The sequence below is a fragment of the Anguilla anguilla genome, chromosome 6, assembly GCF_013347855.1.
Source record: "Anguilla anguilla isolate fAngAng1 chromosome 6, fAngAng1.pri, whole genome shotgun sequence".
NCBI classification, from domain to species: Eukaryota; Metazoa; Chordata; class Actinopteri; order Anguilliformes; family Anguillidae; genus Anguilla; species Anguilla anguilla.
In genome coordinates this window covers 57,816,801-57,841,242 of record NC_049206.1, presented here as the reverse complement: position 1 = coordinate 57,841,242, position 24,442 = coordinate 57,816,801, and the positions used below count along the sequence as shown (strand labels likewise).

Genomic DNA, 24,442 nt, shown 5'->3' with positions numbered 1-24,442 from the left:
GGAAAGAGAGGGGGGAGAGGGACAGAGAAAGAGGGGAAAGAGAGAGGAGGCCAGGGGGAAGGAAAGAGAGGGGAGAGAGGGACAGAGAGGGGGAGGGAGAGAGAGGGGGGAAAGAGGGACAGGGACAGAGAGGAGAAACAAGTCAATGGAAAATTTGTCTTTTGTTTTGTGTTGTTAAACTCACTACCATCTCTTAAATGATTTGTGTGACGTTGCAGATGTCCAGGCGTTTCGGGTTATCAGTTGAAATGTAAAAAGATGGCGGACCGGTGAGCCACACGTCTTTGGGCCGTTTCGAGTCCCGCTGTAACTTTAAATGTTCTGAAAGGGATGAGCCAGACCAACCCATGCAGAATTCTGACGGCAACGCGGGGGGTGGAAACGCGGAAGTCTGACTGGACAGGCACGCATTACCAGGCGTGGGAACGTTACGGTAAAAAAAATCCAGCTGAGTCCATTCGTTTGAACAGGTTGCCATGGCGCCGCATGACACACAACACGCACGGTTTCCATGGTCCCAGAAAAATGACAGGCTCTTTTTCTCTGTGGCAGCATAAACGCGCAGGCAGTGGAAGAGCTCTACGTGGAGATGAGCAGATGCGTTTATCTTACTCTGCCAGGTCCAACGAAACGGGGATAAGACAGCCACGATGTCACCTCGCCGACAGAAAACACCAATCATGGAGAACGTTGCTAACAGCCAGCGGAACAAGGGCAACTGTGATTGGTCAACACTGCTCTGGATATGAAAAGATGCTGAAAAAATAAACTGAAGAGGGAGGATGAAGGAGTCGATCTCAGAGGAGGAGAGGAGAGCCTGTTTGCTGTTTTTGTGCGGTCGCCAGGTGAGCTCACCTGTGCCGGGGTCTCCAGGGTGTAGATGTGCTCTCCGTGGACGTTGTAGAACTTAACGAGGGCGTTCCTCATGAGCGTGACGCAGGCCGGGTCCAGCTGGAGGCTGTGCCTCTCCATCCCCGCCACCGCCATCAGGTCCCCCTGAGAGCACCACTGCACCACCACGTCTGAGAACAGAGTACAGCACCGTTACACACACACACACACAGGAGCACACACACACACCGCCATCAGGTCCCCCTGAGAGCACCACTGCACCACCACGTCTGAGAACAGAGTACAGCACCGTTACACACACACACACACACTCACACACACACACACACACACACACACACACCGCCATGAGATCCCCCTCAGAGCACCACTGCACCACCACGTCTGAGAACAGAGTACAGCACCGTTACACACACACGCACACACGAGCACACACACACACACACACACCGCCATGAGTGAAAAAAAAACAGCAACAAAGGAAGTACATAAACATGCAAGCACACTCAAGTGATAGGGGTGTGGGGACAATGAACGCTGGCATTACATAATCAGAGGAAGACCCCACAGCCACAGCGGGACACCCCACAGAGAACCCTGCAGCAGCCAGGGAACACCGCGGTAAACAGCAGCCGCTAACGCTAACCTCTCACAGGGGACCACAGAGTACAGCTGCTAATGCTAACCGCTCACAGGGGACTACAGAGTACAGCCGCTAACGCTAACGCTAACCACTCACAGGGGATCACAGAGTACAGCTGCTAATGCTAACCGCTCAAAGGGGATCACAGAGTACGGCTGCTAATGCTAACCGCTCACAGGGGATCACAGAGTACAGCCGCTAACGCTAACCGCTCACAGGGGATCACAGAGTACAGCCACTAATGCTAACCGCTCACAGGGGACCACAGAGTACAGCCGCTAACGCTAACCTCTCACGGCCACAGAGTACAGCCGCTAACGCTAACCGCTCACAGGGGATCACAGAGTACAGCTGCTAACGCTAACCGCTCACAGGGGATCACAGAGTACAGAAGCACCCAGGAGACCGTGGAGTCACCCTCACTGAGCCGAGTGTGCAGTAAATGCACACACCTGCACCCTCCCTGCAGCCGGCTACACCCCACCGGGCGTTGAGAAAAGGCCCTTTTAAAGTCACACCAGCAGGTGAAGGCTGGGTCTGAAAATCGCGGCAGGAGGAATAGGAAACCACACCGGGCAGCGTCAAACTGGGCCTCTGCACTCATGACATCACACACACACCGCACGCCTGAAACCAGGATGGACACAACACAAAGACACAGGACACGGAGGTGGATCTGGGACGCGTATTAACTGGCGGGTGGAGCACTGGCAGGCCTACACCGACTGATCTAGCAAGCCTGCGGACTGGAGGAGCTCCTGATCTGAGTCCCAGCTGCTACCCGGTACTGTTAATCAATGCATGGCAGCTGTACGATAATCCGGATAAGATCAAGGGAAGCATTTGGCAAGCAGATGTAATGGCAGCAGAGTCGGAAAGCCCCCAGACAGCAGTGCAGTGCAATGATCAGGGAGCTTGGCTTGTAACTCAGCCAGAGGCCTGCGGGTTTGATTCCCAGGTGAGAGGCAGAGTAACCCACATTTCTACAGTAAATCTCAGACTGTGTGAATGGACTGTGTGTAAAAACACATGCTGTGATTGCTGCTGTGGATGTAAGAGTCTGGATATAAGAGATATGGCCCAAATGTTCATCTGTAGAGGGGGCTACCCTGCAGGGGATGCTGGGATAAACCTGCTACCCTGCAGTGCATGCTGGGATACACCCGCTACCCTGCAGGGCATGCTGGGCCACACATGCTACCCTGCAGGGGATATTGGGAGACACATGCTACCCTGCAGTGCATGCTGGGATACACGTGCTACCCTGCAGTGCATGCTGGGATACACCTATCATTCCAGCTCTGAGCAGATGATGACAGGGGAGGAGAGGGGGCTGTGCTGCAGTGCATGCTGGGATATATACGTACCCTTGAGCCCTGAGCAGATGATGCTGGGGAAGAGGAGAGGGGGCTATGCTGCAGTGCATGCTGGGATATACATACCCTTGAGCCCTGAGCGGATGACGCTGGGGGAGAGGTCATCGTAGTTGTTCATCAGGCTGATGTCTCCGGACGTGAAGCTGACCGTGAGCAGCGGTTTCAGGTTGTGCACTGGAAGGGAGACGGACGGACGGACAGACAGACGGACGGTTAAGGAAACCCTCTTCCACCGACTCCACTGTTTAAAATTAGACCAGAGATGCTGGCTGCTGAGGCACAAATCAAAGCTTTTTTGGGGGGGGGGGGGGGTGGGGTACCAGATGGCCCCCATCTGCTCGGTCATACTCTGTCGCTCAGACCGGCGAGACTCCTGTCAAACAAACCGCGACCTTTTCTGAACCGCTGCAAACTTTCGAGAAGACGCGTCTCAATGACTTCATCACTGTTATACAAGCTGTCGTATTAATTATTTTTTATTTAATTGTACTTTTTTGAAACCAAAGAACAAAAGATGATGTAACCACTGCGTCTCTCAGAAGTGCCCCACATGCAAACAGATGTGTACCGCACCGCTCGCTCTCTCATCGCCGAGCAACCCGCCATTACATCATCACGGATGAACGGATGAAGCTACGCTCTCACGGAGGAGGAGAAGGCGAATATCGTCCTCAAGGTAGCAGTTTATTATTATTTCTTTCTTTTTCCTGGGGGGTGGGGGCAACGGCGTTAATCGGTGAATTATAGCGCCATTACCGCCCAGCCAAGGCCAGCACTTTCGCACTTTATAACGTGGAGCGGTTTTTTTTAAGACCGCGCGGGGATTTCATGCGCCGTCGCCCCGAAGCGCGGCGATCAAAGCCATAAAACGGCCGTAAACGAAGACGCGCTACGCGCTCGGCTGGACCCGCCGCGGCGGACACAATATCGTAAAAAAAAAGAGCAGAATAGGGCTGTGCTGGTAAGCAGGGAGGAGCTGGGAGAGCACTGGGACCACTACCACCGTGATGTCACCGCACCTTACAGACTTTATTACACCGGCACGCGGAGACACACAAGCACACGGAAGTGCCTTCCTCACACTGAAAGCTGACTGTATACTAATCTGAAAATTGCTAGTTTTAAATGCTCATTTTTCAACAACCTTTTAAAAAAATGTATATTTATGTATCCAAAACCTTAAATCATACAAATGACCAAGATATTTATGCAACAGGTTTCTATTTAAAAAATGTAGTCAACTTGTATTTAAAAGACACGGGAGCGTAAGATAGGTGGTGGGTCCCATTTTCCCAGGGAAGCCCCAGTGAGAGGCCAAATCTCGTTTTCATCGGCGTCCTGTCCTCCTGGCCAACGCAGATAAAAGCTACCGTCATTCCTGGGGGGGCCACGGAAATGAAAACAATCAAACCGAATCGATTTTAAAAAATGGCTGCCCCTGTTTCTGAACAGGGGGGGGCTCGGGGAGCCCTGGACCGAAGGCTGGGAGGATGCGGTGGGGGGGGGGGGGGTCTTTATGAAGTCTGTGAGCCTCAGCGGGACACGTCCAAAGCGAGCCGAGGGGGGGCGAGGGGGGGCGGTGACAGCTGGCGATTTCGTGCTCTGTGGACGCCGCGCTACTCTCCCCGTCCGCCCAGCCAGCCGTTAGGACGCGCGGCGACAAAGTCGAGCCAAGGTGAGCGGTGTCTTCCGCAGCTCCTCTCCCTCTCTCCATCCCTCTCTCCCTCCATCCCTCTCCATCCAATCTTCCCTCCCACCATCCCTCTCTCCCTCCCTTCCCCCTCCATCCGATCTTCCCTTCCTCCTTCATTCCCTCCCTCCCTCCCTCTCTCTCTCTCTCCCTCATGCCACCATGTGGCTTCTCCCTTTTAAGATGGGGCCCCGGAGATAACCCCCCCCCCCCCCTCCACGTGCCGAGCGTGTAAAGCACCGACTCGTTAACTTGGGTCGTTTATTTTAAAGTAAGGTGTCACTGCGTCCCCCTCTCGAGTTATCTCAGCCAGGTCAACGTGCCACAGCTCAGCGGTTTGATAAAACCAGTGAAACAGAATATAAAGTTTTTTAAATCTTCTTTTTTTTAATTTTCTTTTTTTTTTTTTAAAGTTTCAGTTGGTTTAAAGATGACCTTTCATCACAGTGGATAGATTTGCTTCTCTAACAGGAGGTAGAGGGGGGGGTCAACTGGAAGGAGGAATCTGTGCCCATCCTCATCTTTCATCACCCCTTCACAGAGGAGAACGGGGGCATAAATCTTCCTGAGAGTTCTCGAGTGGGCGGGGTTTCAAACCCTCCCTGAGTGGGCGGGGTTTCAAACCCTCCCTGAGTGGGCGGGGTTACAGAGCCAGACCCAGGCTTTTTTGTTTTTTTAGCATTTAGCATTTAGCATATTCATCAATATCATTCTCATCCAAATAACTGCACAGTGACAATCAGAAAGAAAAAAAACATTTTTACTTTTTACTGTTTGATCCATTCACAGGCATTAAGGCCTATACATAATAAGCGCTAAGGTATCTCAGGCAAATGAAATCATCATTGTGTGTTGCCTCAGCCATTTCAAAGCACATTTGGGTAGATGGACGGCTGGGTAAAGGGACAGCGTTTGACCCCCCCGCTCCCTGCTCCCCCCCCCACCCGGTTACCTTGTGGCGGGGCGTAGTCGTCCGAGTCGGTGTCGCTCTCGCTGCTGTCCTCCACCAGGAAGTTGGGGTAGTTCCAGGACATGCTGACGATGCCGTCGGACTCGTGCAGGAGGATATGAGCCAGCATGCGGCCGTGACAGTCCATCACGATCACCTGCCCGTCAGCCGTGCCGAAAAGCACCTGAGACACACAGAGTACAGCACCATCACACACACGCACGCACGCACGCACGCACGCACGCACGCTCGCTCGCTCGCTCGCTCACTCACTCACTCACTCACTCACTCACTCACTCACTCACTCACTCACTCACTCACTCACTCACTCACTCACTCACTCACTCACTCACTCGCACACGCACACGCACACGCACACGCACACGCACACGCACACGCACACGCACACACACACACACACACACACACTCTCACACACACGCACACACACACACACACACACACACACACACACACACACACACACACACACACACACAGAATTTACGGTCTCCAGCCGCAGCGGCCTCAGTCTCTGATGTGCATTTAGCCGTTCCATTTAATTTAGCCTGGAGCGCGCTAACGTGCTAACGTGCTCTGACCGCACGCTCGGCTGCAGGCGCCGAACCCACAGCAGTCTCATTAAGAAAGAAAGAAAGGGCCGAGTTTCTCATCACAGGGTTAAATGAGCTGCGGATGGATTACAGAGCCATCGCACACCAGCGTCAGAGACCTGCGCTAAACCCGCCATCGCGATGCTAAACCCGCCATCGCGATGCTAAACCCGCCATCGCGGCGCAGCGGCACGCTAGCGGCTCGCTAGCTCGCGGCTCGTTATCGCCAGCTTTCCGTCTGAACAAGATTAGAGCCACTTCTGTTTCATCTCTCCTTGTTCTTTTTTCCCCCACTGTCATCTCACATCTAAGCACACAGCCCTCCTTATCACAACGAGGGGCCGATCATAAGCCCATTACAGGGACCTCCAAATTTGCAAAAGAGGTTCTACCCTTAAAACGTTTTTCGGATACGTTCAGAAAAATTCTTAATTTTCCCCATTTCAAAGGCAGCAATTTCTGCGTGACATGAAGAGTGTTCTCTGTCAACGGCAGGACAGAGCAATTTCTGAACTTCACTTGGAGAAAAAGAAAGGAGCGATGTTTTTAAAAGCGCAGCGTTTCGATCATCAGCCAAATCGCTAACAGGAAGTATGTTGTGCTCTGTTCTCAAAGACATCCAAACTAAGACAAAATGTTCCCTCAAAGTTGCTGGAATGTTTTGTCAATCTCATAGCATTGCCACTTCGCGGCAGAGAATGTTTTGCGTTAGCCTTGATCATAAGATATTTCCAGGTAGGTATACAATGAGCAGTTGAAATACTGTTATACAGTTATATTATGATGTCATCCTACTGACTTCCTGTCCAGTGACCTAGAGAAAGAGGAACTCCTTTAACAGGCACAGCAGGCTCTTCCTGCTCTGAACCCCGCCAGGCCCGCGCCGCGGCGACGCCCTACCTGCTGGTCGTCAGGCGTCCAGATGCCGCAGGTGATCTGGCTCTCCAGGTTGATTTCGGAGGACCAGTGCCTCTGGCCGCTGACCGAGCCCACCAGGACGAAGCCGTCCCGGTACGAGATGAGGGCCTGGGTCCCGTCGTGGGACCAGGTGAAGTCGCTCACCTGCGGGGAAACGGACAGGGAGTGTCACCTGACCAGGCAAAGACCCCCAACGAGACAAGCATCCGCTCTCTACCATAGCAAAAAAAGATTACACCATCATGTTCACCATCATATTTACTTTATTCCTCCATTTGGAGCGTATGAAAGTTGAAGCTACTATGTGATAATGATATTCCCCCACCAGGTGCTAAGCATAACATCACAAACCCACAGCATTCAGACCACATTTCACCTTCATTTACAATCGAGACACCATTCCCGATACGGATACTGATACGGCATCCTGGGTGATGCAGAACGTGTGTATTCCTGAGAGTAACACTGATGCTCTCCACTCTTTGGATAAGTGCTGAGAGAATGCGCTGTAAGTGTAAAGATGTTAAAGACATTTATAATTTCGCTCGGGTGAAAGAGACACCAGGAGCATTACAACAGCGAAGAGATTCCAGGAAATACCCCGGCTCTCAGAAAAGCACACGCTCCCAACCCAAATATAGACCCTGTATCAGCTGAGGCAACACCACAAATAAAGTGCTTAGGTGTAAAAGCTCGCAGGAAGGGATTCTACACCATCTGGGATCTTTATCCAGAGTGCGGGAATCATTCTTCTGCAGTGGATGATTTCCAATATTAAATGTGAAATATTATCTGTGGAGAGACCCTGTGCAAAACAGCTTCCCCCCCCCCCCCCGAAGCTCACCTGTGCCCCTCGATCGTTCACCAGCTCCACAGACCAGCGCCCCTCGTACTGGATCCAGACGAAAATCCCTCCGTCCGTGTCGCAGGTCGCCAGCTTCTGAAACGGCTCGTTCCAGCGCACCAGGACCACCTGCCAGAGCCCAACACACACGCTGTAACTCAGTACCGCACACCAGGACCACCTGCCAGAGCCCAAAACACACGCTGTAACTCAGTACCGCACACCAGGACCACCTGCCAGAGCCCAACACACACACTGTAACTCAGTACCGCACACGCTGTAACTCAGTACCGCACACCAGGACCACCTGCCAGAGCCCAACACACACGCTGTAACTCAGTACCGCACACACTGCAACTCAGTACCACACACCAGGACCACCTGCCAGAGCCCAACAAACACACTGTAACTCAGTACCGCACACGCTGCAACTCAGTACCACACACCAGGACCACCTGCCAGAGCCCAACACACACGCTGTAACTCAGTACCGCACACGCTGTAACTCAGTACCGCACACCAGGACCACCTGCCAGAGCCCAACGCACGCTGTAACTCAGTACCGCACACCAGGACCACCTGCCAGAGCCCAACACACAGCTGTAACACCCAGCACTATGCAAATCACACACACAACGTAACTCAGTACCACACACGCTGTAACTCAGTACCGCACACACACACACCTGAAACACAGCACCATAGAGGTGTACACATGCACGCACGTGAACACACACACACACACAAAAGCAATCACACTTTAGCAGGTGCTAGGACTGAGTGTAATCACATGTGCAGCAGAGACTACCTCTGGCAGCCATTTTGGCTCTGTGAATGCAGGTTGCCTATTTTTTTCCCTCTTATCCAGTCCAATATAGTCATCTCAAATGCTTAAGTAGGATAATTGCAGAATCTTAAGAAAAGACACTGAAATCTCACTAGGGAAATTAAAAATGCTTGCAAAAAAAAAAATCTCACACAAGTGAAGTACAGGACTTATATTTGTGGGACTATATGTAGGGGGTGGTTGTTTGAGTGTGTGTGTGTGCGTGTGTGTGCGTGTGTGTGTGTGTGAGAGAGAGAGAGAGACTGTACTCAAAGCATCAAAGCATCTTGTGTCTGGTGGAGTGGCAATTAAACTGGCGCAGACATAAGCGATTCTGAGAGCGGTCTGACGCTGTTCACATTTCCGTGAGCGCCCGGCTCCTCGAACACCGTCCCCTTTCCACTGTTCCCCCCCCCCCCCCCCACCCCGTGCACCGCTGAACTTTCGAGAGGTCAAAGCCCACTCAGCCCTCAACCAGGCGCTAAGCTACAGCAAGCCTGGAGTTGGTGCCGTTCAAAGAAACTTTTTAATGCCTTCCGCTGCCTTTTTCCGCTCTGACGTCAAAAAACGAACGGGGGTTATTTTTTCTGTGTCTTTTCCAAATGTCACCCTTTTGCCTGGAGGTGCTTGTTCCCAAGTCGGCGTTCGCGGGTGCCAGCTGTCGAAGTCCTTCCCGCCAGCCTACCGGCTCGACAAAGCCTCCGTCCCCCCCCCACAGCTAACCTCTTCAATATTCACTTTCCACAACCGTAACCGAGGGCTGCTGGGGGAAAAGGAGCCAATCACAGGAGCCGATGAGGCGTTAGCGATGTTAGCACTGGATTATAGACGCGCGTGGCGGGTTTTTGGAGCTGGAGCGCAGAGCATCCCCGTTCAGACGAGAACAGCGGTGATCCCCGCCACGGGACACGTGGCCCGACCGCGACCCCCTCGCTAGCGCCCTAATCCGCCATCGCCAAGACGACCGGCTCACCCGGCGGGGACACGTGGAGCGCGCGCGGACAGACCCCGCCCCCACAGGACGCCTCAGGATTCACACGCTATCCCCCCCCCCCCACACCCCCGCTCCGCCAAGTCCCGCTGCTAAATTTAGACGGCTCCTTCGCCGGGCTGATCCGGTGCGCGTGGCCCCGTCCAGCGGGACGGCTCCTTCTCACGTTCCCCCCGCAGGTGACTTTGAGTCCCCGCACACAGGATCAGAGCTCAGGCGGAAACTCGATAGCGGCTCATCCCAGACCAAAGGTTCCCCTCTTACCTGACTCTGCAGGTGCCGGTCAGCCGACCCCACAGCTCAGCACAGGGACAGTGTGTGTCTGCAAGGTCAGGCAGAGAAACCGCTGAGCCAACCCTACACCGGTACCACATCAGCACATGTCAGTGACTATTAAACGTCCGTCAACATCTGAGCGCTTTCCCCCCCCCGTGTCCTGCGACAGTTCGCCTTCCTTCCTCTCGAGTCCGGTTCGGGCCTCGGAAGTTTCCGGTTAATTCAGACGGACTTAAAAACAGCTCGCCAAGTAAACGCGCCGCCACCGTCGCTCGAAGCTCGAAACGCCTTCTCCTCGCGTTCTCTCCCGGGCGTTGAAAGCGGACGTCATCGACGTTCCGGCGCGTTACCATAGTGATTCGTGAAGGTGGCGCTCGGCGGAGTCGAAGCACAGTTTGACGTGCGTAACGAGGAACGACTCGTCCCCGACGCCATCAAAGAACAGGCGTCAAGCGGCCCCAAGTCCCGCCCGCGAGCGCACGCCAAATCCAGATAGGGTGGCAAAGCCATCAGAGGGAATGGGGCTATTCAATTAAAGTGCAAAGACGCACCGACTTAACTTTCACAGACAACTTTAAGGAACATTCTTTTTTTATTTTTTTATTTTATTTACTACCCAAAAAAATACACTGAGCTGCACTGAATCAACCCCCCAACGTGTCCCTGGTAAAGGTCTCAAAAATAAAGACAATACACAAGCACCAGAAGTATAAAAATAACCATAATCACCATCACCACTCTAATGTCATCCAAATCAACCTGCATTACTTTTACATTCCCAAAACAAAACCAATCAACATTTTCTTAAAGGTAAGACAGAGAATGTTGCCTTAATTTAGACTTTTTTGAGAGCGAATGGTCCTCAGAGAAGTTCGTGCAGATATAGTCTACCTTCCATTATAGTGAGCATCATAGGCAGCTATTTTAGAAGACTGCAGAACACCCCGCACCCAGAATCTGGGTTGCATCAATAACTAAACAGTTATTAATATTTCTTTCAAACTCAGATGGTTTATGACATACACTGGCAAAAAGAAGCACTTTCAGACCAAAAAAAAAATTTGATTCTAAAAAAGGAAACAGTCAAAATGAAAACTTTTCCACAAATAGACTAATCCTAAAAAAAAATCTGAATCTCCACAGGCCTGTAGTTTCACGTGCACTCTCGTGTCTACACCAGTACATTATTTTCCAACTTGTGCGGGCAATTCATCCATGTCGTTTTGTGGCCATATACGGTTCATCAACATTGTCTGGTGTTGAGTTGGGTGCACAGCAATGCATTGCTTCAGTATACATAAACCTGTTTCTGATTCTGATATATCCAGCTGTATAAATGGATGCAGTGTAAATGCATGTAAAATGTTGCGTGAGTCGCTCTGGATAAGAGCGTCTGCTGAACGCCTGTAATGTAGCAGCACGACGGTGTGGGATCAGACGTCACGCGGACATCGCCCCCGGCGACGCCGATCCCCGCGGCGCTCTTTAAGACAGCCGTGTATTCCGCGCGCGGTAAGAAGACACGCGAGCGTAGCGCAGTTCACGGGGGGGGGGAACGTGCCGAGGTGGGCCGGGGGGGAACGTGTCAAGGCCGATCCCCCCTAATATCCCGCCCAAACGCTAATGAGGTTTACCGGGCGGGAATCCCGCCATGTGGCAGCAGTGCGGTCGCGGTGGGAGAAAAGCTTCCTCTGACCTCGCCGTGACACGCGGGGGGGACTGAACGGGGGGGTCGCAGCCGGAGGAGAGAGAATCTGCACGAAACCAAACAGTGCGGCAGCTGCAGCAGAAGTCACGGGACGCAGACACAGGAGAAAAGTGTCACCGGCTCCCGCTGGATGAGACGGATCTGCCGAGTTTGGCCCAACGCATGAAGCCGAACGTGGAGACTCCTCACCAGCTTCTTCCTCTCCTCTCACGCCTCTCTCCTTCACTCCCCCTTTCCTCTCCTCTCCCTTCTCTCTCCTTCACTCCCTTTCCTCCTCTCTCCTCTCTTCTCCCTTCTCTCCCATCTTCTCTCTTCCCCTCCTCCCCTTCCTTCTCACTCCCTCCTCTCCCTCTCTCTCTCCCTCTCTTCCCTTTCCTTCTCTCCTCTCCCTTCACTCTCTCTCCCTTTCTCTCTGTCATCCTCTCCTCCTCTCCCCCCCCCTCTCTCCCTCTCTCAGCAGGCAGTGGAGACCCCTGTAGAAGTCAGACTCCACTTAAGGGCTGTCTGATGCCCCTCTTAGCAGCAGATTACCCTGGATGGCAGTCCACGGGAGCGTTTTAAAAACCAAAAACACTTTGGCCTTTCTCTGGAGACCTGGCTTTGCATTCCTAAAATACAAACGTAAAAAAAAGCAAAAAGAAAAGAAAAAAAGACTGCTCACACTCCTCTATTTGGGGAGAGTTGATCTTTTCTGATATGTATTCTTGTGGGACTGCCACTGCCTCTGGATTAATAAGTATGTCAGAGTCTTGATTGCTTTTTAATTCTTTCCCCGCCCCCTTTTTCCAACTCAGCTTTGAGTAGAATGTGAATCTGGGATCTACAGGCTGAGACACGCACTAAATTTATTTTTCAGGTCATGCATTTTTTAGATCGAAACGACTCTCTTACGGTACACTTTAGGGCATTTTTACACGTGTGGTGAATTCCTTTTTTCTTTTCCTTTTTTAAAAATTGTGGATGGCGCTCATCCACAAACTGGAACAGGGCCTTAGATACAGACCATACAGCCCATACATGCACTAGAACAGTGCCATAACAGATACCAGACCACAGAACCCATCCATGCACTAGAACAGTGCATAACCGATACCAGACCATAGAATCCATCCATGTACTAGAACAGTACCCTTAACAGATACCAGACCATAGAACCCATCCATGCACTAGAACAGTGCATAACCGATACCAGACCATGGAACACATCCATGCACTAGAACAGTCCCTGAACAGGGCGACTAGCGTGTCACACATTTCTTATTGTACCATGTCCAGAGCTGTGGTAGCACCTACAGCGCACAGCTGCTACACTTAGCATCGTGAAAGCCTATCAAACACGATGTGGTGATTCACGCTATGACATCACCAGCAGAAACAACAACAACAACAAAATAAGGCAATAAAAAGCACATAACATAAAAGCACTATAGCACCAAAGCGTGGGCGTGTGATATAACAGAACACTATGATTAATCGGCGTAGTAGTACAACCGTGACGAGCCCCAACTGTGAATTTTCCAGCGCCGTAAAGTAATAAATAAATTAAGAGCGCGCCGCGCCGCGACTCGTCGCCTCCCCTCTACGGACCCAGCGTCCTCAGGACACGCGAAGCTTTGGAGGGCGCGTGGGAGGGACTGCGGGGGCCCGATCGAGAAGGAACAGAGCCACAAGGCTTCCCTAGTACAGAACAAAAACAACCCAAAAAAAAAAAAACACAAAAAAAAACTCCCTTCCATAGCACCATGTCCCTGTCTCTCTGACATCTCCACTCCGCAGGACCCAGGCCCACTTAAACAGGCCCGAGTCCACAGCGTCCGGAGAGGTACAGAGTTACACGCGCCTGTCCCTGTGCCTGAGCCACCGCCAAAATCTCCCGCCCTTTTACCTCATGTTAGACACGAAAAAAAAACAAACAGTCCCAATGCCAGCAAACCAGAAATGGGGGCTGTGGGGAAACCGGAATGGTGTATTTTAGCTGTATAATTTACACCCGTTTCAAATGCACGTTCTTTCTTGCCTTAAGGAAAAAACGCCTATGATAATATAAATTAATACATAATTTATGTTAACGTTAAAAAAAGGCTTGTGACAAGACAGACTGAGTAGAACATTTGCCATATATATCCCATCACTTGGTTACCTATGAAACCCCATAACAGGTGCAACAAAACTATTTGGTTGATTCAAATAAATGAGTCACTCATACTTTGGTGTTTGTGACCACCAAAAATGGGTCCATGTTCTAGAACATCTTAACAGGACGAGCCAACCGGCAGCCTGTTTCACAAGAACACTCAGGAGCACCACAGGGCTATTCGTTATTTACAAACAGCATTGACGCTATTATGCAACAACTTTATTCCTGATCTTGGCGAGAACGAGTGCGAGACAAACTACACGTAGTCAACTTTATAAGAAGCTTTTAAGGCAAAAAAAAAAAAATTGAGTGTCCAGCAGGGCACGTTGCCTTAAGAAAGCGCTCGCATTACAGTAAGCCTGCGTGTCGTCTCCGTTAAAACAACAAGGCATTAGCGCATGCGGTAGCCTTGATGCACGCGCACGCTAGACAACAGAAGACGCTCATTTGGCTTATGAGAGGGCACAGAGGAGCCCATTAGAAAGCTAATGAAATACTGTACGTGCGGCGCGGCTACGCTAACTAGCCCGCGGCCGCGGTAGCATGGAGGAGACTGCGGTTCTGGTAACGGGGAGCGTGATTCACTGCTGTGGACCGTGCCAGGCTGAGAATCCACTGCTCTAAAAATTAATTATAACACCAAAATAATTGAAATTCATTCTCATTTTTTTTGGGGGGGGGGAGGTTGACTTAGACATCCAGATGAGTGCGAATTTACACCCTGCACAGGTGTAAGAACAGGGGGAAAAAAATATGGTATACACAAGATTCAACTGACTGTTCCATTACTTCATCATCTGAGTATGAGATTCCTAATCTATTAATTAGGAATCTAATAATTACATTTTTAATGAAACAATTTCATTTGCGATTTTGTCATTTGTTAAGGAGAGCCAAAGACTCGTGGCCAGCGTGAAGGCAACCGACAGACATCTTAAATTCTCCGGCCAGAAACCGAAGTGTTTTCCCCAAAGTGTGTGCGTGCTGCGAGAGGAAAGGAACACTTGAGCACCGAACTTCGGCAGCAAAGACCCTTTAAACCACCAAATAAGCCTCTCAGTGGCACATTTCACACGGAATACGCTTCAGCAAACGAGACTGCTGCACTTAACTGGAGAAGAAAATCCCACACACACACAGGAAAAAAAACACTATTCCAAATTCCTGACAGAATCTGACAAGCACAGAACCCCCCCCCATAAAGATGGGGGGGGGGGCTGCTCTTCATGAGCTGGGACAGCTGAGGGAGGAGGCTACCCCAGCCTCCCCCTCCTACACTTTAATTACCTTCTTTGGAGAGAGAGAGAGCGAGTGGGGGGGGGGATAATTGAGTGTGCTTCTGTGTGCAGGGGTGTGGACCGCACCGGGGCATCTGCATCAGAGATGGCATTTACACACGCAGCTGTATCAACAAATCACCCGTCCCACCGCCAGCCGGGCGGACAGCAAGCCTGCACGGGCCCAGGGAAGGGAACCTGCAGCACTGTGACCTATGGGACGTCTCCCTCTCTCTGTCTGTCCCCCGCACAGGGCACAGCACACCGGGATGTCTCCCTCTCTCTCTCTCTGTCTGTCCCCCAGCGTAGCACACAGTACACCGGGATGTCTCCCTCTCTCTCTCTCTGTCTGTCCCCCAGCGTAGCACACAGCACACCGGGATGGGGCGTCTCTCTCTCTCTGTCAAACCTCACATCACACACCCCACCAAGACGGGACGCCTCTCTCTCTCTGTCCCCCTCACATCACACACCCCACCAAGACGGGACGCCCCTCTCTCTGTCCCCCTCACAGCACAAACCCCAGGGGGATGGGACGTCTCTCTCTCTCTCTCTCCTGTCCCCCTCACATCAATTGAATGAACAGATTTTTGTGTAAAACTGTGTTCCGTGTTAGCCGCCCTGGGAGAACAGAATTCGCTAAACGCCACAGTCTTAACGTGAGATCCTGAAGTTTGACGGGCGGTGAGACGACCTGTACCTCCTCGGGACGGGACGGGTCTGGGGCGCGCATCCCGCTAAAACAGCGGAACGAGGGACGGCGCATCGAGCTTTCAGCTCCGCTCGCACCGCGACCTCTGACCCCCGCCTCACGAGCCGTCGAAAGACACGCGCTCTCGCGCTCAACCGCCAGCGAGCTTAAGCTACTTTGCCGTTCCGTCATCTCTAAGCCGCCATTTGCATTCCAAGTCCAAAGTCAATGGCGAAATCAGCTCTCCGCATGATGGCTATTATACAGAGCTCCTTAAAAGCGTATTAGTTACACTAAATACTGTAAATTTTCTATTTTAACGTGTTAAAATAACCATACGGCACACCCCTGAATGGGTAAAGCCCTGTAATCTTGGATCCTTTAAAAAAAAGAGGGCTGCACTCAGGCCCTCAGTCTTGCCCACGGCTGCGAATAAATCTGGGAACGATTTCTGAGCGGTCGTAAAACTCGTCCAGGACACGCAGGTGAAAGGGGAAATGACACAGCGCCTTCTTCGCAAAACAAAACAAAAAAAAAAAAACGTGAAACGCAACGAAAGAAACCCAATATTTGGAGATTAGGTCTGGCGAGCCGGCCTGGATTTGTGTGATATGTGGCTTAGACCATGACAGCAAAAAAAACAATTAAACAACACCCTTACAATATTCCAGTTCATCAGTTCCGTTCAAGGCAGTGCGAGAGCTGTGTCCTCCTCTTATTGCTCTGCTGTTTGATGCCTCCATTTCCCTCCGCGCTTTCTGTCATTCAGTGCATTGGTCATTCGGCGTAACCAGGCCAACGCACGCCAACCCCCAATACCCTACGCCACGCCCACTCCGCTGTACAACAAATAGGAACCAAGGAACAAGGGGGAAACAAGGTGACAAAGACACTCAAGCACACACACTCACACACAAGCAGTAAAACAGAATGAGCCATTCATTACAGAATCTATTGGGACGCACAATTCATTTAACAGGTGGGTATCAAAATGACCTGTCAACCAGAAGGAGGGGTTCTGTAGTCCATGAGGGCTGTACTTATTCATTGAATTCTATTCAAACAAATGCAGAATTTTAGCCATGCAAATGGAAATGTATGAACAAGCAAACATTTACATACACACAAAAAAAAACACACACCTATCCATTTACACGGAGAACCCAGTTTCAGAGAAGAATCAGAACAGAAGGTGGCTCTTTCCCGCTCAATACTAGTACGAAAACTGATGATATTTTGTCATCTCTGGTCCTAAAACCATGCCAAAATGTCCCCACTTATATGATGAAGCAGCCTAATAAAAGGTTTTTGTTAACATATTTTTCTGCTAGCGTGGCACATCCCTGAAATAAATGTCTATTAAAATCCGGAATGACAATGTTAATTTCCTCATCTCAAACAGACAATCAGGAATATGACAGAATGTAGTCTAAATGGGACTATCAATCTAACCCCTCAATTAGTCTAAGTGCTTTTTACTCAACCTCGAGTATCAAATTTAAGCAACAGAAAGAAGCTGCGTTTTTATTTTCTGATGACTAATTCAATTTGACTTCAGACATGTAAACATCAGGATGAAAAGAATTGGACACTTGCAAAATTATTGTTGCCATTAGGCCCAAATTCAAATATCTTCGTAACGTCTCCGCATTTATTTCAGATAAGCATAATCAACGTCATGTGTCACCATCGCACAAGATCTACGCACACCTTCATTCATATTTTAAGATCTGAATGGTAAATGGACTTGACATCATCCTTCACTGACTACTTTTACTGGACAGAGTGCATAAAATAATTAATTTAACCGAAACACTGTTTCTGTAACATTTGTCGCTGCGGAAGGGCCAACAATTAAACAGACAGCCGGCAAATTACTTGGAACACTTTTTATGTTTAGAAATAAATGTAGAACAAATATAAGTCATAAATCCGAAAAAAGCAATCTAGTAAACATTGTCTCTGCTGTGCGCAAGCCTGTCCAAATTGAATGTTTATCAAACTATCCGTTTTGGGGACCCAACAAAGACAAAAAATTTGCGATGTTATCCGACGCCTTTCGTTTCACTGTAACAACGGAGCCGTGGTGTTCGGAAAGTTTATGGAAATAACGCCATTATCCAGGCAACCGATGCCACCAGAACTCCAGCTTTTAGTGGACCAACCGCTGCCGAGGCATTTTGAAGGGGGAGGAAAGGGCGCGGGCTATCTCGCGCCTATCTGCTAAAACCGAAATTAAATTGTATGTACGGCAAACGAGCAGCTTAAAGAATTCAAGGATCTGATGTAGCTCTGAAAATATGTATGTATCAAAAATAAATTAAACTGCTGTCTGGTGTTTAAAATACACACTTGGGCGTGCCAAGCACCTCGACACAAACCATGATTTTTCAATGAATGTGTTTTTCAACATCTTGTCATCTCACACACAAATGAACACACAACTTTAAACGTACAGGCTACTTTGGTAAATGGTAAATGGACTGCATTTATATAGCGCTTTTATCCAAAGTGCTTCACAGTTGATGCCTTTCATTCACCCATTCACAGACACACTCACAGGCCAACGGTGAAAGGCTGCCATGCAAGGGACCAATCAACTCATTGGGAGCAATTAGGGGTTAGGTGTCTTGCTCAGGGACACTTCGACACGCCCAGGGCGGGGGATCGAACCGGCAATCTGACTGCCAGACAACCGCTCTTACCTCCTGAGCTATGTCGCCCCAAGAAAATAAATTAATTGGACGTTTCCACAGATAAAAAGCAAGCGTCTAGATTATTATTATTATTATTATTCATATTAATAATAATAACAATAATAATAGACCTGAAAAAGTAACCAAAAAATTTCCTAAAATGTAATAACAAATTGCATTGGGCTTTCAAAGCATCTAAAGAAACCATCTTGGCAGTAAGCATCCGTTGGTTAAGAAAACCCATCTCAAAGAAAACAAGTAGTGGTACTGGGCTTAATTCGCTTTGGCAATCCGATATAACAAACAACTCACCTCGCTGTTGTGTCCCCTTAGATTGAAGTTGATTCTCTGCGGGGTGTTCCTGTCGCGTCTGCAGTGGCTAGAGGTGAAAGTTACTCCGACCACCCCCCTCCCGTTCCCCGTCGCGAGCCATCCTTCCTCGTAATATCGCCTCCTGCACACGGGCTTCTCCTTCTCGCTCTTGGGCACGCGCCCTTTCCAGGACAGGCAGAGGATGTTGGAGTCGCTGCAAAGGACTGGTCCATGTTCCACCGCCGCGAACATAACTACGGGCAGGCCAGACGGACCCGATTTCCGTTAGGGAAAGTGATTGGAGTTTAGGGATCAGTCTCTTGCCCAGAACGACAGTCGCTCTGGGTCTCGGTCTTATTTTTGCTCTTCTGTGAGACGTTTCAGAGAACGGACACGCTGCATAGTAACAATGGTGGTATTGAGTAACAGGTCTTTCCGAGACAATTAAAGTGATGCAAGAAATATCCGTTTTCAAATACTTCTCTCCACACAGCAGTAGGTTAACTTAAACCCCACGTCCACACGAAGTGCCTGAGACCGTTTTATTGATTTGAGAAGAGGATACACGGACTTATTTGATAGTTTATGGTTATCCAGATATCAGAGACAACGTAAAAAAATTGCATAAATAAAAAGGCACGCAAATCAGGTCATTTTGATGTGTCACACCAGCTTAACAGCATCCCAAATGTACACTAACCGCAGTACTTAAACGACTGATTTGTTTTACTTATTTTCTATACTTTGGGAGAGACTGTCTCCTCTCTATCCATTTATTTTTATATATTCCAAACAATGGAAACTCGTTACGTAATCTAACCTCAACTGCTATTAAATCGCCAGACGGGTTCAACGGATCAAATGAAACGCAAATTCGACTCCCCTTTTCTAAAGACTGCTTTAGGAACACGCCAGCTGCAATTACATAAGCACGCTCACTGTACCAAACCATTAACTGCGGCTGTGGATGTTAGTTGTATCTATATCCAACAAATGCAGGGTGTTATCTTTTAAAAAGCTTCACTTGGCCTCTGGACGTTTTCCGATCAGGTATAATTTTTATTGCAGCAGTCCCCCAAGATATCCAACTGCGCTTCCTCCTTGCAGAAGACCACGCGACGTCTTCTGCTAAAATCTTAATCTTGATTCCAGATGAAGAATATCCGGGGCATGATCCAATTCAGTACATCATCGCTGGACGGTACTGCTTGCTCTGTCGAAGTCGGAATTATGTGCCTGAAATAATTTTGAACTCCTTGCATCAACTGTCCATCGGCAGGAGGGTCCCTTCTCCCGGTAACGTCATTCCGTCACCGTCCTTGCCTCCAATCAACGTCGGGGATCCCGTCTAGGCGTTCTAAGTGACGAAACAAATACAGAAAGGAAACATTAGCTCATTTTTTATTCATGACGACAGCAAGAAAACATACACTAGCTGTGACAGAAACAAACTGTTCGCCACCACTGTGTTTACCCGCGGGCAAACCCAATGGTAATGAGGCATATTCCCAGTCGCTGCATACGTACCACTTAGGAAAACTGTACAGCTAGTTACCCGTGTGCCTGCGTGTGTGTGTTTGTGCGTGTGTGTGTGTGTGTGTGTAAGAGAGGGAGGGAGGGAGGGGGAGGGAGGGAGAGAGAGAGAGAGAGAGAGAGGGAGGGGGACGGGGAGGGAGAGAGAGAGAGAGATGGAGCGTGGGTGGTCATTCGAAGCATATAATTTCCATAATCTCTTAGATCATTTCAATCCATCAGACACTGTGAAGCACTAAACGTTTATCCCATGATCCGACTGAGGAAACAAAGTCCAGTTACGTGACTGTTTGGTGGGGGTTGTACGATGACAGTACCATTATATCGAAATATCTTGTCAGCTAGCTAGCTCCGTTGCTCTGTAGTTCATTACTGAACAAAAATATAGCTAGCAAGGCAACATAACCAACTGGAATAAAGCGAACAATAATATGAGCTCCAAAATATTTCGACTCTATAAACAGACAATTTAACGAAATTACAATAAATGATCATGTATGCATCTCGCTAGTTTGTATTATCTACAGTACTTAATAACCAGTATGACGCTAGCTATATCTAGCACAAGCAGACAAGACTGCGAAAAAATGTAGATAGCGATATAAAAACAAATGTTACTTGTGCACCGACACCTTCAATATTTGCATCTCACATATTTAGAAAATTCTCTAAGATAGCCGTCAGGCCCTGCCCTTTAGTTAACACTGTAACGATACATATTTTGTGAATCAGGGAAACCAATGACACCTGTAAAACGGAACGCCACCCGACATCTACCCAGCTAGCTTCGGAAGCTAGTTACTCAGCCAGTATTTTTGCAAGCTGGCGAGCTAGCGGAATTACTTTGCAACAGAACAACCCCTCCGCCAAAATAACAGCGATAATTTAGCTAACCAGATATATAGCAAGTTAGCTATTATAGTATTATAGTAATCCAACAAGCAAGCTTGGCACACAAAGCAAAACGCCGCAAATACATTTTCAAGTAAGCATGTATAGACTACCTAGCCACCAATTACTAGTTTCTAGCAAGCAGAATGCGACAAAACAGCCCGTATTTTTACAAACACAAAAGGCAAGAAACTGTAGCTAGCTAGCGAGTTAGCTTGATGAATAACCACGCTAGCTAGCTCTGCTAAGTAAAAAGCCCGTTTTATTCATGTTTTACATGCAAGCTAGAAAGCTATCTTGCAGGTCGTCCGAAAATTCTAGAAATTGGGCAGCCAATTATACTGGCCCAATGAACCCATATTTAATATAATAACATCATGCGAAACTCACTTTATTGGGGTGTATTGCCGAAAATATCTATGAATAACAATCCACGGCTTACCCCTTGTGCCACTCTGCCTGGGCCCGTCTCCAGAGTCACGTGACTGTCACATGATTCTTTTTTTTCCTGGGTTGACTTACCACATCCCCTCCAGTACAACTGCATCACTGCAGTTGAAAGGAGAAAAAACTGAAATATATATATATATTTTTAGGATGCCAAGCACCGCAGGTGCGTAGGCACCCTATTTTTGCTGACTTTATTATTATTATTATTATTATTATCGTTATTATTATTGTTATGCAGATTAACCGCTTAAAGTTGACTTTTCATAGCACCACTGCATTCATATTTTTACATTTCAAACAGCATCAGGTGCCACAGATGCATTTACAGAATAATTAAGGTGTTGGAGACAGCAGCAAAAATATCTACATAACATTAACTTAGCTCAAACATTTTTAGGTCTTACATTTTCCATAATTTAGGTCTTACAATTCCCAGCATTGATATCTGTCACTCGGCACCTCACTCAAATCATTACCTCAGCTAGTTGGGGCTTTGCATCAAAAAAGCTTGCTAAAACTTTGCAATTGTGAAACCCATTGTTTGAATTAGATTTTTCTTGAAGAAGAAAATAGTTTTGTCACTTTAACATTTACTTTTGTTTTATGACCATAACACTGCTTTGACATTTTTCTTTATGTAAATATAATCGCACTGTATCTTTCTCCTCCCTGACAGCTTCAGACGACTCAGCTTGGTAAAGAAACATCCTGGTGAAACAAAACGGCTGGTGATGGTGCCATTAGTTGGCCAGTCCATCAGAGCTTGGCCCTAGCATGAAAACCAATACTCCACTGCAAGGTCAGGGTGGGTGTAACCAATCTGTGGTGATTTGTTATCAGTATATTAATCAGCCATATATAACCTGAAGAGCATTAAATTAACTAATGCACAGCTAACAAAACCTTTGCAAACCGCCCAGATTTGGTTCTGCCCAAATCAGCAAGTTGTGGAATCCACTTCACAGAATGAATACTTTCATTAACAATGTCCAAATAGTTCTGTAGGTGACAAGTTAACAGACCAATTATCCGTCCACTCATGCACGCCACGTTACGATTTTATGGAAACTTCAGTTCAAATTTGTTTTTATATGTGAAGTAGTGTTTAGAAATAAACTCTGACTGAGAAAATAAATTTAACCAAACAACATTGCGCCAACATTTTATTAAACACAATTAAAATTAAACCAAACAACCCCTTACATGTTTGCAAATCATTTGTATTTATTTAAGACATGGCGATGAAATAAATGTCTGATGAGTCAGAAACTTTACATGAATTTCAACATAAATTCAACAAGTCAACCATTCAGCTTAAATAAAAGTGGATTACAGATACAAATGCACAAAGGGACAACGATCTATTAATTGATTTACTTGAGGAAGGTCATTCATATTTTTTGCATTTTAAAAAACTCAAAACCGCCAGTGTTGTAAAGTCTCTTTGATGCAGAACGACATGTTCCTTTATTTTAACGCTACTCTTGATCTCAGCCAAAACGTAGAGAAGCTATTTATTTCTGAGTTAAGGGGAATGAGTTCTGGTCCATAAGCTCTCCCACTCTCTCTTGAAGGATCTGAACGACTTCCGCTATAATGAAGACATGCGTGTCGTCCAGGTCTTGGATGATGAACTTCTTCCCCAGTGCTGATGTCTCGTCCAAGTACAAGAGGAATTGCTTCATTGCCGGGTCACTGTTCCATAGATATAGGGGACACAAGGACAACACGTCAGTACAACACGAACAGAGAAGACAAGTGGACTAAAAATCTCAGTACATAATACCCATAACGTGCTAGCTAGCTACATTTCTAACGTGTTTCTTTTTTTTTATTTTTTATAATTTTCGTAAATAAAAGCTAGAGATTATTACAATTGTCACTACACAATAGAAAACGCTGTTATTCAACATTACCATTCGACAAGGACCCCTTTCAAAACATTAACCATCCTTCACTGACGTGATGAGGCAAACGAGTTGGAGACTGCACGCTGCGATACGTCCAAGCGAAAGAGGGCAACTGGAAGAAACACATTTAAAAATAAATGGTAAACTTAATCACAGTTACGATTATAACCAACTTATTTCTTATCTGCAATGTTAGCTATTTAGTTTACGTTACTTGCGTTAGTGTACGTGGCAGCTGTATATATATTGTAGCATGGTGTTTAAAATTGTGGCTCGAAAAGCTTAGGCTACGTTACATATTGTAGTATATAACATCATATATAATTTTAGTAAGACGTTAAATCCACAGCTAGTCGATTTGTTGGTTCATTGTGAAATGTTTTAGCTATGCTAGCCTAGTAACTAAAGGAACAAACGCTCAGGGTTATGTTAGCTAAGGTTTACCTGCACAACTTCCAAAACGAAAAGCTAGCTACCGGCTTTAGTAATATTATGAAACCGATTGAATACAAACTATCTTTAAAATGATAAATAATCAAAATAGTTCCCTCAGATATATTTTAAAGAAGATCGTCAGCAACCGCAGGCTAACTTTCACACAGCTTACGCGAGTTGTTGTGGCCCGATACGAAATGTATTATGGGTTATGACGGCATACAAAGAGGGACATACCAGAATAACGCGTTAACCCGGTTCGGAAATGTTGTTACTGAACTAAACACAAATTGCTTGCTCGCAATTTATTAAATTTGGCGTCATATGCTTTATAAACCATTTTCTAGAAGTACAGCGTCGGTTCATGAAAAATGTTTGGAAAGAGCCTGGTACCGTACTGACGCATACAAGTGATGCAACTGT

General features: G+C 47.9%; 2 protein-coding genes across 3 annotated transcripts in view; both read right to left on the bottom strand.

The window, feature by feature from the left end:
* The window catches only part of LOC118229481 (tubby-related protein 4-like), a 36,735-nt gene extending 15,008 nt beyond the window's left edge, over positions 1-21,727 (bottom strand). The window contains exons 1-7 of the mRNA XM_035421450.1: positions 21,667-21,727; positions 18,801-20,157; positions 7,887-8,015; positions 7,025-7,186; positions 5,514-5,694; positions 2,938-3,045; positions 856-1,022 (exon numbers count right to left, since the gene is read on the bottom strand). Coding sequence (XP_035277341.1) covers positions 856-1,022; positions 2,938-3,045; positions 5,514-5,694; positions 7,025-7,186; positions 7,887-8,015; positions 18,801-19,052 — 999 coding nt within the window. The 5' untranslated portion in view covers positions 19,053-20,157; positions 21,667-21,727. The remainder of the gene's footprint in view (positions 1-855; positions 1,023-2,937; positions 3,046-5,513; positions 5,695-7,024; positions 7,187-7,886; positions 8,016-18,800; positions 20,158-21,666) is intronic.
* A 1,097-nt stretch (positions 21,728-22,824) lies between these two features.
* Positions 22,825-24,248, bottom strand: gtf2h5 (general transcription factor IIH, polypeptide 5). 2 transcript variants are annotated; one of them, XM_035423590.1, is made up of 3 exons: positions 24,192-24,248; positions 23,591-23,696; positions 22,825-23,369 (listed from the first exon to the last, which is right to left on the bottom strand). In XM_035423590.1, the coding sequence occupies exons 2-3, from the start codon at positions 23,623-23,625 to the stop codon at positions 23,189-23,191; spliced, it is 216 nt and encodes a 71-aa protein (XP_035279481.1). In that variant the 5' UTR covers positions 23,626-23,696; positions 24,192-24,248; the 3' UTR covers positions 22,825-23,188. The 2 variants fall into 2 exon arrangements, with proteins under 2 accessions (XP_035279481.1, XP_035279480.1); XM_035423589.1 differs by having other exon boundaries at positions 24,029-24,232.
* Between the last annotated feature and the right edge of the window lie 194 nt (positions 24,249-24,442).